The sequence below is a fragment of the Podarcis liolepis genome, assembly GCF_965112155.1.
Source record: "Podarcis liolepis genome assembly, chromosome: 2".
NCBI classification, from domain to species: Eukaryota; Metazoa; Chordata; class Lepidosauria; order Squamata; family Lacertidae; genus Podarcis; species Podarcis liolepis.
In genome coordinates, this window is record NC_139555.1 from 64,797,856 (window position 1) to 64,812,561 (window position 14,706).

At 41.4% G+C, this 14,706-nt stretch overlaps 1 protein-coding gene across 7 annotated transcripts in view; it reads left to right on the top strand.

The window, feature by feature from the left end:
* The window catches only part of GRIA1 (glutamate ionotropic receptor AMPA type subunit 1), a 190,880-nt gene extending 177,335 nt beyond the window's left edge, over positions 1-13,545 (top strand). For 2 of the 7 annotated variants that reach the window (XM_083488344.1, XM_083488345.1), the window contains exons 15-17: positions 7,745-7,879; positions 10,462-10,566; positions 10,836-13,545. In XM_083488344.1, the coding sequence (XP_083344470.1) occupies positions 7,745-7,879; positions 10,462-10,566; positions 10,836-10,838 (243 nt within the window). In that variant the 3' untranslated portion in view covers positions 10,839-13,545. Of the gene's footprint in view, positions 1-7,744; positions 7,880-10,461 lie in introns of those variants that run through there. The other 5 variants (XM_083488341.1, XM_083488342.1, XM_083488343.1 and 2 more) reach the window with 4 other exon arrangements.
* Positions 13,546-14,706: the final 1,161 nt, after the last annotated feature.

The window sequence follows — 14,706 nt, forward strand, 5'->3', positions numbered from 1 at the left end:
CTGGGCAGAATCTCCTGTTAAATTCAGACATTTTTTCATCTCCTACAATGTTACAAAAAGCTCAGCAATTACCATTCATATGAAGAGTAACTACTTAGCTATGTGCTTTCAGGGGCTTTTTCGGTGCCTTTGCTAATAGGCCACCTTTATCAGTGCTGGAAAAACCCCATAGCTACTGTGTTCCAAACAAAAATCCTTGTGGCACTGATCCCATTTAAAACAAGCAGCGGCAGCAGAACTCAGAACCACTACAATACTGTATCTCTTTTCCTGTCACCTTCCACACACTAGAATGAGAGAGCAGAGCAGAAAGGGGCACAGGGGTTTACGTGAATCCTACGGCGTCAGTGTGGATCACATTAACTGCATGTTCTTATAGAGATGAGAAGCCAAACGTGTGAATTGCATGTAAACATCACCGTGGCTATTCATGAGGTTTGTGAGAGCTTCTTGACCCTCCGTGTGTAAAATCTATTAATTCTGCATGCTGGGATTGCTGAGAAAATGTATGAATAAATGAAAGGGAAAGAAAGAAAGAAAGAAAGAAAGAAAGAAAGAAAGAAAGAAAGAAAGAAAGAAAGAAAGAAAGAAAGAAAGGGAAAGGGGGAGGGGGGAAAGAAAAGGAAAGCTAGCACTGGAAATTTTGTAGCTCAGAACCATGTGAATAGGAAACTCTGAAGCAGTGGCGTAGCGTGGGTTGTCAGCACCCAGGAAACTCTGAAGCAGTGGCGTAGGGTGGGTTGTCAGCACCCGGGGCAAGGCAAGTAATTTGCGCCCCCTAACCCGTGGATTTGCGGCCCCTAATCCTAACCCCCAGGTGCTGCGCCCGGTGCAGCCGGCCCCCCTGCACCCCCCACGCTACGCCACTGCTCTGAAGAAAGGAAGGTTAAGAAGAATTAATACACAGCAAAATTAGATCAAAATAAAAATGGAGGTACACATCAAATGTTGAGCGTTGTCTTCTCCTTAAAAATACATACATACATACATACATACATACATACATACATATGGCAAGTTCTGAAGGCCGATAGCACTTATTGTGAACTGTTTACAGAATCCAGCCACTGACTAGAGTACCTACATGGCAGGAGTGCCAACTTGGCCCTGCGACTGTGGGAGCCCGGGGCTGATAGTGCCATGCAGCGTGCATGGCCCTGGTACTGAAATTTGTGGGTGCCTTCACAGGGAATTTTGTGGGTGCTTGAGCACCCAGGCCCCAGGGAGTTGGCACCTATGCTACGTTGCCATCTAATGATCCCCAAGTGGATCCTCAATGCAACTCACTATTTGCCAGGTGGGTCCACTGCATTCTAACGGCCTCACACATGTGGCTATGTAGCAGTTCAGAGAACTTGACACAGATACCGGCTTACCAGTGGAGTAGGGAATCTGCATGCATAAAACAGCTGCTGCATCTTCCCCAACCTTTACTGGATTCTGCTACCTGCAAGCAGAATGAACCCATCCACTCTTCATTTACGTAGGTCAGTACTGAATGCTGTTGCACATGGGTAAGCTGAGCAATACAAGAAGCTGTATGTGCACATCAGTGGGGAAACAGAAAATGTGAGCTGATTAATGTATAAAGTGCTTACCAGGAGAGTCACATGATGCAAATCATGGTGCTCATCCCCATTGATATTTACTTACTTACTTACTTACTTACTTACTTACTTGCATACATATATGGGAATGCATACCCACAGGCACAAACTGGAACTACAATACATGGCTTAACCACAGACACAATCACGTTACAATTCATACACAATCTCTTCTTGCACTTAATTTTCTCTAATGAGGGCCTTGTAGACTGTCATCCCTTTCACAACTGTCATATTTTACATAAAAGTCCCAATTTCAAAAGATAACATGGATTTTTCAGGTGCTAAATCTTGTGTAGAATTAGGTATAGGAAGACCCAAAAGTGCAACTGTTGTGCAATATATAAGTAGGCAAATGGCAAATGTGTTTAGAAACTTTTTTTTTTTTACATTTCAGCTTATATGTGTTTTTTTTAATGAGCTGAATTTTCAAACAAAACACCTAGCTGACTTTTCCATTTTTAAAGAATCTAATCTGTTCAATCCATATATTCCCTTCTACCTAAAGAGATTGTGAGCCAAACCCATCTCACACTGGGCTATGGGGAGTTTGCATTGAGCAGAGCTTACCTCCACTTGCTTCTGATGTCTTATCCAGCTTTCTTCCACCCACCAATGGCAAAAGGACTCAAGCATCACTCCACTAGCCAAGACCTCCCACTTCCACCGCTCAAATGGGCAGGCAAAAGAGCTGCCAGTGATACCCCTAGCAGCAGAGCCCTGAGGGAGGCCCGGAAATTGGGTGTTCCAAGGACACTGCAATTCTGAGCTGACATGCACTGGATCATAAGCTACTCTCACAGCCAGTGCTGGTGAACATCAGGCCTGATGTGGGCCCAATGACTGTATCAGCCTGAAACTAGTGCACATATAAGGTCCATTCTGCCTGCCCACACCTGCTACTGCCACCATGAGTGGCTGGAATGCAGGTGCAGTGGTGGCCTCAGCACTTCACAGACCCTCAGAAGTGGCAGTAGGAAGTTTGCGTTGTCTCAGTAAGACAACCACATTTTCTTCACTCAGTCCTAGCAACAAATTAATCATCCGGTCATTTTATTGCTTACATGTGTTATGAGAGTTTGCAGCTTTGGTGATTTAGATTGAAATGATCACTTACAATTTCTGGAGTTCAAAGGCTTTATTCATGCAGGAGCAGATTTATCTTGGTTGGAGGGAGAGAGAGAGAGAGAGAGAGAGAGAGAGAGAGAGAATAGCAGACATCTTGTCTCAACAAGTTGGGAGAAATGGCTCAGTTTTCAGGGGTGGGAGTTAACAGACAAAGATGCTACAAACAAGTTTACTAGACAAACAGTGTCCTCATGTGGTTTAAAGTAACATGTGCATTAACTAGAAGCTCAGAATAGAAGGAAATGCTTTTCTCCAACTTAAATTATATAAGCAAAACAGACTGTTAATAAATATATCTGTCACGTAGCTTGGTCTAATAATAACAGAGTGAGTGGCAAGATATACATTTCTGTTCCCTTGATTTAAGTATGAGGGACTGCATCAAGGACCACAGACTCCAACCACAGACTCTTAATCAAGTCCAAAGATTAGGGATGAAGATGAACACGCAGAATTTTATATATTTTTTAACTGTCTTCAGTGAGGCCTACTCCCAAGTAAGCATGCATAGGTTTGCAGCCGTAGTCCCATTAAAGTCCAGCTTAAGTTCCTAGTTTCAGTATTATGCATAAACTTTCCACAGTGTTGCCCCTCAGACAAAGCATTCCCTTTGCACAATAACCTGCCAGAACCTCAAGCATAAACTGGAATTTAAAAACATGTAATTACAAACACAAGTCTTTGCCAGGTCATCTCCTTCTGAACACAACACTGACTTCATAGCTATTGGGAAATGAGGGAAAATCTTCCCAGAATAGAGCTTTAAAGGGCTTTATGTCACAGTCAGTGGTTTGCCTTTCAAAGGACTGGGCTTCAGAAGTGCCAGAGGCCTAACAAATGAACTATACTAGCCCACAAGTTCTTACATGGCCATGGATGGATTTTCTCTGAGCTGAAGGTCCCTTACTTTGAGCTGTAAGACTCGTTTGTTTATTTTACAGGGTAAAGATTAATATTACCATAATGTTAAATATTACATAGTTCTCTGCATACCAGGAAGTTTCCTTAAAATAAATAAATAAATAAATAAAATCTAGTTTTCGTTGTTACTGCTTTCCAAATTTCTCAGTTTTCTTTTCTTTCACACCACTCATGAATACTAATAAGCACCTCACACTTCAGCGGCTAAGACTGCAATCCTAAACACACTTTATCTGAGAATAAGTCCTGTAAAATGGGGCATACTTCTGAGCAGACAAGTATAGTGTTGCACTGTCACATGTTTTACTTCCCTTATATATCTTGTGCAGTTGCATACACATGTTGTATAAGACTGAATTTCCAGAATCTGGAGTTCTGAGGAATATATTCCCACATTAGAAAAGAGAATTGGCTGTTCACGAAACAAAAGTTGCAAGGCACCTCTGTAAATTACAAATATGAAGTCCCTAAATGACCATGTCAAATGGCATTGCTCTTGAGGTGGATGCAGGATGCTTCATATTGGCCTGACATACTCATTTGTGCTCCAGAGACCAACATCAAACTCCTCTACCTCCTTCTAAGTGGTGCAAAGGTGCTTTCTGTCAATCCCCTTAAGGTGAGAAGGGAGTCAGGGAACTTGGTCCTTAAAGAGTTTTCTTTTCTTCCTGTCAGAGCAGAATAAAATGGCAAGAAACGGGATGAGGGATAAACTGCCACCAGTTAAATAGAAGCAGACCGGGAAGGTGCCTTGTCACCATGGCAACAAGGCCAGGAACATTTCTGAAAGATGGGCTTTTTTGCTTGCTTTTCACCTGCCAATCTTCCTCTTCCCTCCTTCTCTTCCCTCAAATGTAACTCTCCCTCTGCAGGAGACACGCTGTGACATTTACACTCCCACTAATAAGCCGGCTGCATGATGGGCAAACTCCTTGGGAGAGCATCTGTCACAAAGCCCAAACAGCAAGGCTCTGCAGCTGAGGGAAAGAGTTTGATTCTCTCAGGCAGTTAGTGCAGGGATTGGTGCCTTTCCCTCCCCCCCACCCCCATTCTCTTCTATTATTACGAGTGCTATTAAGTCAGGAGACTGTAAGAAAAAGCAGCAGGCATGGTCTTTTGGAGCCAAGAAGCCAAGGCAAGCCATGGCAAGCTGGAATTGTTTTCTTGCTTTTGCGGTGTGTGGCAATGACCCTGGTGCCAACATCCAGCTGGGAAGGAACTATGTGATTGCAAGACAATAGTCACTCTCCAGAGAACCTCTTTGCAATTAGAAACGCCATCCTTCTAGCAAAGAAAACCTGAGAGCGAAGAAGTGGCAAGATGCCTGTGGAGCAGTTTCAAGCCTAAATCTACATTGTGACAACTGGATTTTTGACAAGTGCACACACTCCCTCTCTCTCCCTCTCTCCAGCCAAGCTTCATTCGGCCTCATAACCCATATTTTTCATGCCATTCCACACACCCTGGCCTGTCTCGACTGTGGTAGCAAGAAGGAAAATTAGGAAAACGGCTCTGAGTCCCAGTTGTGCCATGCAGCCTATAGACATTGAGCAGATGTATAAATGGCACTGCTGTTGATTGTACTTGTGTGGTAATTCAAGCTTGGGTGTATTTCCATTACAATTACATGCCCCCATTGGCAGCTCATTAAGAATCAAAGCACTGATGTGTGAATAAGTTTCTATCAGGAGATCTCTGGAAATCTGAAAGAAGGAAATTTGAACCCCAAGTTGCACACACAGCACACCCTGAACATATCTCTCTCACTCTTTATCCATTTCCCCTCTCATTTTGTGTGAGTGAGAGGAAAGGGGAGGGACAAACAAAAAGCATGAGCTAATATTTATGCTTCTGAATGTGAAAAGAACATGATCAGATCTTCAAAGTGGAGACCGGCTGTCAAATATCCTCTTTCTGCAGATGGGCAACTAGTGCGATGGGTTTTTGAGCACCAGAATCGTAATAAAATAGATAATTCGAAAAGGCTGGAATGTTTACAATTAGAAAATGCATGAAAGATGAATCTGGATTAATGGTTCATCGGCATGGGAAAGGCTAGAGAAGAGTTGAGTGTGCATTGAGCTCATTTCTCGAGCAGAGATTCTTATTTCCATCTCAGAATTTTAGGGTTCTGAAGGACTGAGTAAGCCAATATAATAAAGGAGCGCAGTCTACTAGCATTCACATTTCAGTGCATAAAGAAGAGAGGGGAGAACAAATACTCCATGCCAAAGGTATCTGCATGGTAAGCTCCATTGTCAGAAAGCAACACTATAATTTGAATTTATAGGTCATATAGCTTTGGGGTTATTATGAAGCTACAAAGAGGCTGTGTGAGGGAACTAGAAGCTTGACTGCCTATAGATGAATACATTATAACTGATTATACTAAAAACTCACACCAAAATCGAAAATGATAAATAAAACACAAATCTGACAAGGGTGTTGCATTTCCACCTTCCTTTTGAAAGAACCACGAAAAGTTGCATCATAAAGTTGCCAAGCTTTTATCTGTTGAGTCTCAGAAAGCACAGCATATGTTTCCAGTATCCCCTGCAAAAGAAGAATTGGCTGTCTCTAAAGAGCACAGATTTGTGATTCAATCCATAGGCTTTAGCATTTGAAACATACACTTTGAACACTTTGAACTAGCTGTGTTTTATTGAGAGAGAACTGAGTAGGTGAGCAAGTAAAAGTAAGGCAAGCATCCCCGCTGCTGAACTGGAAAAGAGGAGCAAGATTAAACATTTTAAATATATATATATTCCTACTTGTCAAGACCACTATCAGTTAATGAAAGCAGACAAACATTTTAGAATATGGCGGACATTTCGACACATATTTGCTACATTCTGAATCATTTGGTTTCAGCGCAGAGGATGTGTGTCGACTTTTATCAAACTTTATAATATTTGTCTGGTTTTATCTTACATTTACATTTGCCGGCTGCATTAATGACATGAACCTGATATTTATGACAGCCGTGACAAAGTCCCTTTTTTATTTGAAAGGTGTAATATGGTCTTGGAACCATATTGCTGAAAATTCAGGAACTGACTGACTTACACACATAAACAACACTGTTCTATGTTAAACTTTTATGACTCAATAATCCCTTGTAGAAATGTACCTCTGACTTGAACAGCCTATTCAAGCACTATTTACCTCAGGTAAATCTCAGCAACCATCTGATATCTGTGGTCTGCATATTGTTAACTAGGTGTGAAACTAGCTAACTAACTAAAACTCAGACTGAATCAGATGTATAGACACCAGTGCTTGCTGTGCTGCTAATGCTAATACCGGTATTACAGATCAGCTTCTACCTTTGTAAAATAGGGAAGAATTATACCTATATATTTAACAGGGGCAGATTAATTACTGGGTGTTTTTAAAATAAGTTTGCAATCGACATCAAACACTAAAGATGATCAATAGGTGACTAATAGCCCTCCTTTATCAATATTTTTTTTAAATGCATCAACTGAACATAGGCACATAATAACTGCTTTTTTGAATAGAAATCAAATGCATGTCTACGGCGAGCACCTTTTCAGTGTCACTGCAACCTGGATATTGCATAAAGGGGGAGGGCCATGTCAGAGGAGAATAAAGCAAGTGATTTTGATTTGTTGCTCAGCAACAGAAGTTGCGGGGGAAACAATCAAAGAAGAAAAGGAATAGGCATTTCCAAGAGAGTGAGTTATTTTAGGAGAGAAAAAGATTGGAGACTAGCAAAATGTCAGCTCACAGTAGATAACATTTTTATATCAATAATTGAAAGTCCCTAGGCATTTGAGGGCACATAAGTATTTAAGGATGATTCGATACATCTAGTCCACACCTTTCCCAAAGAGTTGCAAAGCCACTGAAGTGTTTAATCAACTTTGTGTGTTCAGTGGGGGAAGAATATTCAGATGCAAAGAAGGGAAGTTGAAATGTCTTCTGTGTGTTTTAAAACAAGTGGTGGCTTCCCAGGTTTATTGTCTCATATGTAGCACTTTGTGTCGTTGTTATGAAGAATAGTGTTGTGCTAACAGCATGTTTCCCCCTCCCACATCCCTTCTCCCTTTTCCTTTCTCTTGTAGGACAAAACAAGTGCTTTGAGTCTCAGCAACGTAGCCGGTGTTTTCTACATCCTCATCGGTGGGCTTGGACTAGCCATGCTGGTTGCCTTAATCGAGTTTTGTTACAAGTCCAGAAGTGAATCAAAACGGATGAAGGTGGCAACACATTCACAGGCCTTTCACACCTTCTTTCTGATACCAGCCAGACTCCTAATATTCCTTTAGGAATGGATCCAGACTAGGATGGCTATTAGGGTAGACCGTCAATATTTAAAGGCCAAGGAAATGAATTTTCCCTGGCCTATTTAGTGTCCAGCTGAATAAGACCTGAGTAAGAGCGAATTTGCAAATGGTTTGTAGCCAGAATTAATAGCTGTGGGACATGTGTAGAAGCCTATGATTCCAGCATTCTTAACAAACACAAAACCTCACCTGGTTTGAAACAGAGTTTAAGAACTAAAACAGGCCAGGTAATCTGGCTCTCTGTCCCTGCTAAAATGGGATTGCTCTGGGCTAATTTAATCATATCTCGCCATGGCTATTCGATTGGTATTGGAAAGTCATTCTGGGGGGGAAAGGGAGAGAGAGAATCCTTTGCTGCATCCCCAGCCACCTGAGTGTGTAAGGTCCATTTGGTTCCTTTTGTTGCACCGCTGGGGAAATATCTAAGAGACAAGTTGCACAGGAAAGATCCACAAGTTTCAGGTGCACAATCCTTACTCAGGTGTGAAATTTACTATGTAGCCTTGAACAACTTGCCTTACAGAGCCATTACGAGGCAATTGTTCATCTAAATGACACAGAATACCATAACATTTGGGATTGCTCTAAGCAGCCTTGCATTGCTTATGACAGAGAAAATATTTTCAGGCATCACAAAAGCAGGTCTTCAGGGCAGGTTCACGCTTAATGAGGTCTGTTCTTGTGAAGCCTCCTGATGGTGTCATAGTTAACCCATGCAAAGATTTCAGCTCTAAAATTAGCTCTCTGTCCTGTGTGGAAAAGTCATTGTGTCCCAATCCAATGAACCACCGTTGAGTTTCTTTGCAGAAGCAGGGATATTTTATTATTGTCCATTCAGCTTTGTAATTCTGAATCAGTACTTTAAGTGCAGAATTGTTTACATTTGTAAGGAATTCCAAAGCCTTAGAGCGACATAGCCTTTGCCCACCATCTTGGTCCCATGATCTGTGAACTCAAGACATACCCAAAGTAATGGTTGTGCATTTGTTGTTTTTGTTGTTATTCATTTTTTGTAAAGAAATTACACTTCTACAGAGCATGAATACATAAAGAAATATCAACGCTCTCCTTCCAGCACTCCTCTGCCTTCTTCCACTCAGTTTCTCAACCCATTAACCACAAAATAAGAAAAGAAAGAAGGGAAAGCTTGTGCAAACCAACTCTTCAGGTGGAATCTGAACAGCATATAACAGTCAGCTGACAACTGTTTTAATTTGTACACAACTGTAGAAACGAATGCCAGATGGCACCAGGCTTTTCCTTTTATTAAAAGTAACTCTGTCCTTATTAACCAGGTATAACATGAATATATCTCACAGTTAATACACAAATGAGGAAACGGGTTTTAAGGTGCAAAGATTTTAGAGAGGCAATATACCTGTAACACCACAGCCACCTTGTGATATAGGTTAGGCTGAGATATATTATTGCTTGCCCAGTGACTTTCAAGCTGATGGGTATTAAAACCTGGTTTCTGATATCCATGCCTAACTGTCTATCAATTGTACTACACTTCAAGTTTCGCCTATACTGCTGGGGAATCTGTGGCACTCTAAAAGGATGTTGGACTACAACTCCCATTATCTCTGACTCTTGGCCAGGCTGGCTGGGGCTGATGGGAGTCCAGCAACATGTGGAGGGCCAGAGATTCCCATGTCCTGCTCTGTTGTATATAAAAACCCCCTTCAAATTCAGTTTTTATTGTGTTGGGAGAGACAACTATGTGGAAAAGCTTATTCATTGCACTCTTGTGATCTTTCACTCTTATCCTTATGACAATAAGCAATTCTGACCAGTAAAGGACTTGTGTGCCCTGAGAGAACAAAGAAAGTTTTAAGACTTTCTTCTACATCATGCTTACCTCTACATCATCATGGTCAACGCTTATCACAATATTTACAAATTGGGTTCATGTTGCTAACCTTGCCAGCCACCCAAATGTCCTTCCAAAGTCAACTTCCTTGTTGCACTTCTTTCAGTTTGGGAGCTGGAAGCGGGTGACATGCTGAAAACTAGTGGGGAAGAGTGAGGCTTTGCAAGGGAAAAAATGGGAGGAGAGAGAAATGATTAAGCATCTGCTGGTCTTGTCCAGTCCACCAAATATCCATATTAGTGTTATGAAGAACACAATTTCCCCTAACCTTGCCTTAAGTATATTTCAGATATGGGATAACTGAACTGTTTCCATTGAACCACCTAAGATTTTTTTTTTTTTAACCGCAGTGGCAAACTTTCTACCCTAAGATACGTTCTTCACATGTGGGTGTTTTGGACAAGAGGGAAAATAAACTCTGATAGAATAAATATTAATGACTTTTTAAAAATGTGTTTGCTCTGAATATGTATGCCTGAGTAACTTGTTCATTTCTAAGCAGAGTTGACAGGGAAGGGATCCAAGAGTACTAGGCTAGACTGAAAAAATAAAATGTTGTCTATTACAATTGCCCAACCATTGCTAAGGACAGGGGGAGACCCCCCTTGTCTCTCTTAAAAAGGGTTTTTGTTTGATCCCACAGCAATCAATCAATGAAGCCATACGAACATCAACCCTTCCCAGAGCATCTGCGGCAGGAACCAGCAGTGGAGAAAACGGACGGGTGGTGAGCCACGATTTCCCCCAAACTATGCAGGAGATTCCATGCATGGGTCACAGCTCTGGGACACCCCTGGGAGCGACGGGATTATAATTACCCTTGATGGATATTCTGGGTGAGAGCAGGGTCTCCCTAACCCCAGCCTCTCCAGTGCTAAAAACCAAACCGTTCAAGAAGAGGGACAATGCACTGGATCTTTTAGAGGAAACCAGATTCATTTTCCTTTGTTTTTGTTTGTTTGTTCGTGTGTGTGTGTGTATGTGTTTATTTTGCAGTAAATCCACAGGCAGAAAGCATGACCTGTACTGCAATAAGGAGAGGGCAACTGGACTGAACAAAATTTGGAGACATCCCTGAATACACGGTTACAGGAACACTGAGGAAGACAGCGCCATTTTGTTTTTAACTTGGTTGTTAATAAGTTCTTAGTGTGTGCAATATATATATTTTTCTTACTAATTCCCGTGATGTCAGGGTGATCTCAGCCCTGCCCTGCTCAAAAGTTTAAAATCAGGTTTAGTTTGGGATGCAAACCATACATGTCTGCGCTACTAACAGTGAAAGGGGGTGGGTGGGAACAATTCCTCTGAGACAACAGGACTCTACTGTGTTTTAAAGTTGTTGCAACAAAGCTAACTAGGCCATTGACAGAGAATTCCACTATTGAATGAGGGATTTCTGAGGCAGTTGAAGCGGAAGCCTAACATGCAGAAAGGAGTAGGAAGACTTCTGAATGGGATGCAAGTGGTTGTATCTGGATTTGGGAGAGCCTAGTTAAACAGAGGTTAATGTGACCTGTATTCCTGAGCTTGAAAGTGGCTATCTGAGTTTAAATGTTGTGAGTGTGGGAAATATCAGTCCCCAAAATGGGAATTTGACAGGCTACCACAAGGACAGGTCAGCAGCCGCCTATAACCATGGCTGTTTCCTCTAGAAAATGCAAAATATCAATATATCTATAGATCACATATCATCCCTCACTGCCTCACTGCCTTTTCAAGAGCCATTTCCTCATTCCCACACTACTGTAAGGTTTCCTTTCCGTGGTGATCTTTGAGTAGAAAACCATTCACCACCAGTTAATGATAGACATCAGGGCTGTTTTGTATACATCTGGTTTATTAGTCTTTGTAAGCCAGATCTGATGGACATTCCATGGAATAAGTGGGCTACATGATATTTATGATGACCAAAAAGTAATAATTTTAAAAGTTTCCACAACAAGATGCCAATATTCACCTAGATCCAGCCTTCCATAATAATTGCTTACAACTGGCCACAGTTAAAAAGCAAAATCGGTTTCAAGAATCAAATCTTGGCCAGCAGTATCATTTGCAGAAAAGCCAAAAGACATGGTTTCCATCTCATCCATCATCGTGAAGGGAAGTGGAACACACAGAACTGACCAGCTGGTACCCTACTTGCTACTGATATAAAACCCAATCTCGCAATGAAACACTGAAATCCAGAGAGCTGTCCAAAGCACAAGACAACAGACTTGCTAGCAGTATTTCTCCCAGTCATGTGCTCCTTGACATCTACATTGAAACAAAAGCTTCATTTGTGTGTGCGTGTGCGTATGTGTGTGATATCACCACCGTAAACAGTGAAATACTCGAACAGAGTGGAAAACATTGCCCTGAAGAAAAACCATTCAAGGGAAGTATCTCCTACTCCATCGTAGGTCTGGAAGAGGCCCAACCCTTCCTTGGCGATTTCCTGTCCTCACAAATGCATCTGCCCATGACTGGATGTTAATTCCAGACTTTACAAGGGGCTAAATCTTCCTCCAAGTGCCAGTGCAAACCCATCAGTATAACAGCAACTTGTTATATCTAATATCTGAGACCTGTGTGTAACATAAAAGTGTAAAATAGGAGACTGTAACATAGAATGGAAGCAGAAGGATGCGATAAGAGGCTACGGACTGAAATGGCTTTGTTGTGGGGACCATCATGACGTCGCTTTAAAAAATGTGTGTGTGTGACTGGCAAGTGGCTCTAAACAAATAAGCTACCATACATGACTTTCTGTGCTTATGAAGCTTCAAAAACTATTAAAGACTGGCTTCTAGGAACTGATTGTACCATTCAGCACTATGTGATTCCATCAATTTCTTCCACTCATCTTAAGACGACATCTTCATAAGACTGGCAGCACAGAACCTGCAGATCCCCTTCAGAGGGCACAGCATGCCTAGTGCCTGTTTTGTTTTCTCTCCGTGCTGCTGGAAGCCTTTTTGTCTTCATCTTCCATCCAGCTGTTTGTCATGGCTCAGATCTCAGCCTCCGATAATAACTCTTCAGGGTCTTGTTCTCCGTGTGCAATTCTTAATTCTTATTTTTAATTTTATGTCTGCTTTGGTTACATTTTGAGTTTAGTTCTGTGTGTGTCTTTATGGTGTGCACGGCTCACAAAACTAAGCCTGTTTTTGATGAAGAGATCTTTTGGATGTCCAAGAAGAGACCCAATCTTTCTTTCAAACACAAGAGTTTTCCAGAGCTCCCACAACTGTCTTACACCGTAAAATACAATGGGAGCAGAGTGCAAGGATTTTCTTCTGTATGGAATAAAAAATATAGCCCATAAAACTTTGAAAGAGATATAGAGAGAGGGAGAGAGAGAAACCTCAGTTGCCTTTGTGGCAAAGGAATCAAAGAGACCTATCTGACAATTGAGCCAGCCAGTTAGATGGGTTTGTGGGAAGAAGCCTTCTATGATAGGACAAATGCCTGTAACACTAGGGCATGAGACTCATCTTTGAAATGTTTTTGATCAGTGGAAGGGTGGGAGCAGAAAAAGAAGAATGATTCAGAAGAAGAGGGGAAATGTTAACTTGTAATATGTATTTTTACTACACTTTTCTTAAATATAGAATAATGTGGTGGGGAGGGGGGAACCCTTAAAGACATTGACATTTTTCTCAACAAGAAACCATATTTAACAGTTTTGGCTTTCATTAAATTTTGCTCTTTGGTACCTGGATTTTTTATTTAAGAGTTATGTTTGTTTTCATTCATCATCTTTGGGCCACTACAAATGTTTTACAGATTGATGTTAAAAATTAAGAAATATTGCCATATATAATATGGATGCTTTCTCCATTTTTCTTCCCTGGCCGTATTCCTTTGTACTAAGACCAGATGAGTGGAAGAAAAAAAAGCCCTGTTATCACCTCTGCCAATACAGTAGCCATCTATGTATGGTAAAAGTAAATCCCTCTAAATCTTACCAGAAATGACACAGAGTTAACTGATTTCCCACATGTTTGTTTAGCTTTTGGAAAATTGTTTCAGACTCCAAGCATTGGCTTTAGGTGATGCTACCAGGATCTTTAGACCATCCAAGGTCCTGGTCTATATTCATTTCAAACTGAGCTCAAATCCAAGACACTGGGATCTGGCCTGAAATGGACTGGCAGAACATCCAAAATACATTTTAAGAGTCCAAGTTTTGCAGAATTTGCTGGCTTATCTATAATCATGCCAAGCAAACCTCAGTCTGAGCCAGAGTCCACCTGTGCTAGCTCTAGCAAGACACAATTCTCTCAGCTGGGAATTGGATGGCATTGGGAGCTGGATGCAATCCCAACTTCCCAGCCATGTCTAAAGTTTACCAGAGCTCAGCTGCCCTACCAGCTTAGACAGGGAAGTGGGAAATGGGAAATGCCAGAGAAGCAGAATGTTTTTTGTCAGCCAGATTCTCTGACATATTACCTGTTATACTCTAAGGTGAATCCACCAAATATTTATGAAAATGTTCAGGATATATGAACCTTGATTATTTGATCTTATTTTTCACTTTAGTGTGCCACACTACAAATGGCCTGGTACAATCTGGTACTTGAAATGTAGAAAACTAGATTGATTCTCAACTGTCCTGTGTACAATACTGTGTTTTGGAAGTTGGCAAGTTTCTTCTAGACTCAAACCATTTTCACCGAATGCATGGTTAGTGTAATGACACTTTAAAAAACGGTTCAGAAAGGGGAAAGTGTGCTCATGGTACAGGTTGCCGAAAGTAGCAAAGCAATTCCTGTTCAACTTATGCAGTTTCACCCAGGTTCCAATTTCATATCAAATTCCTGCCCAGGAATTCACTTGAATGTGGCATATTATACACTATTGAATTGCACATGTTCATGGT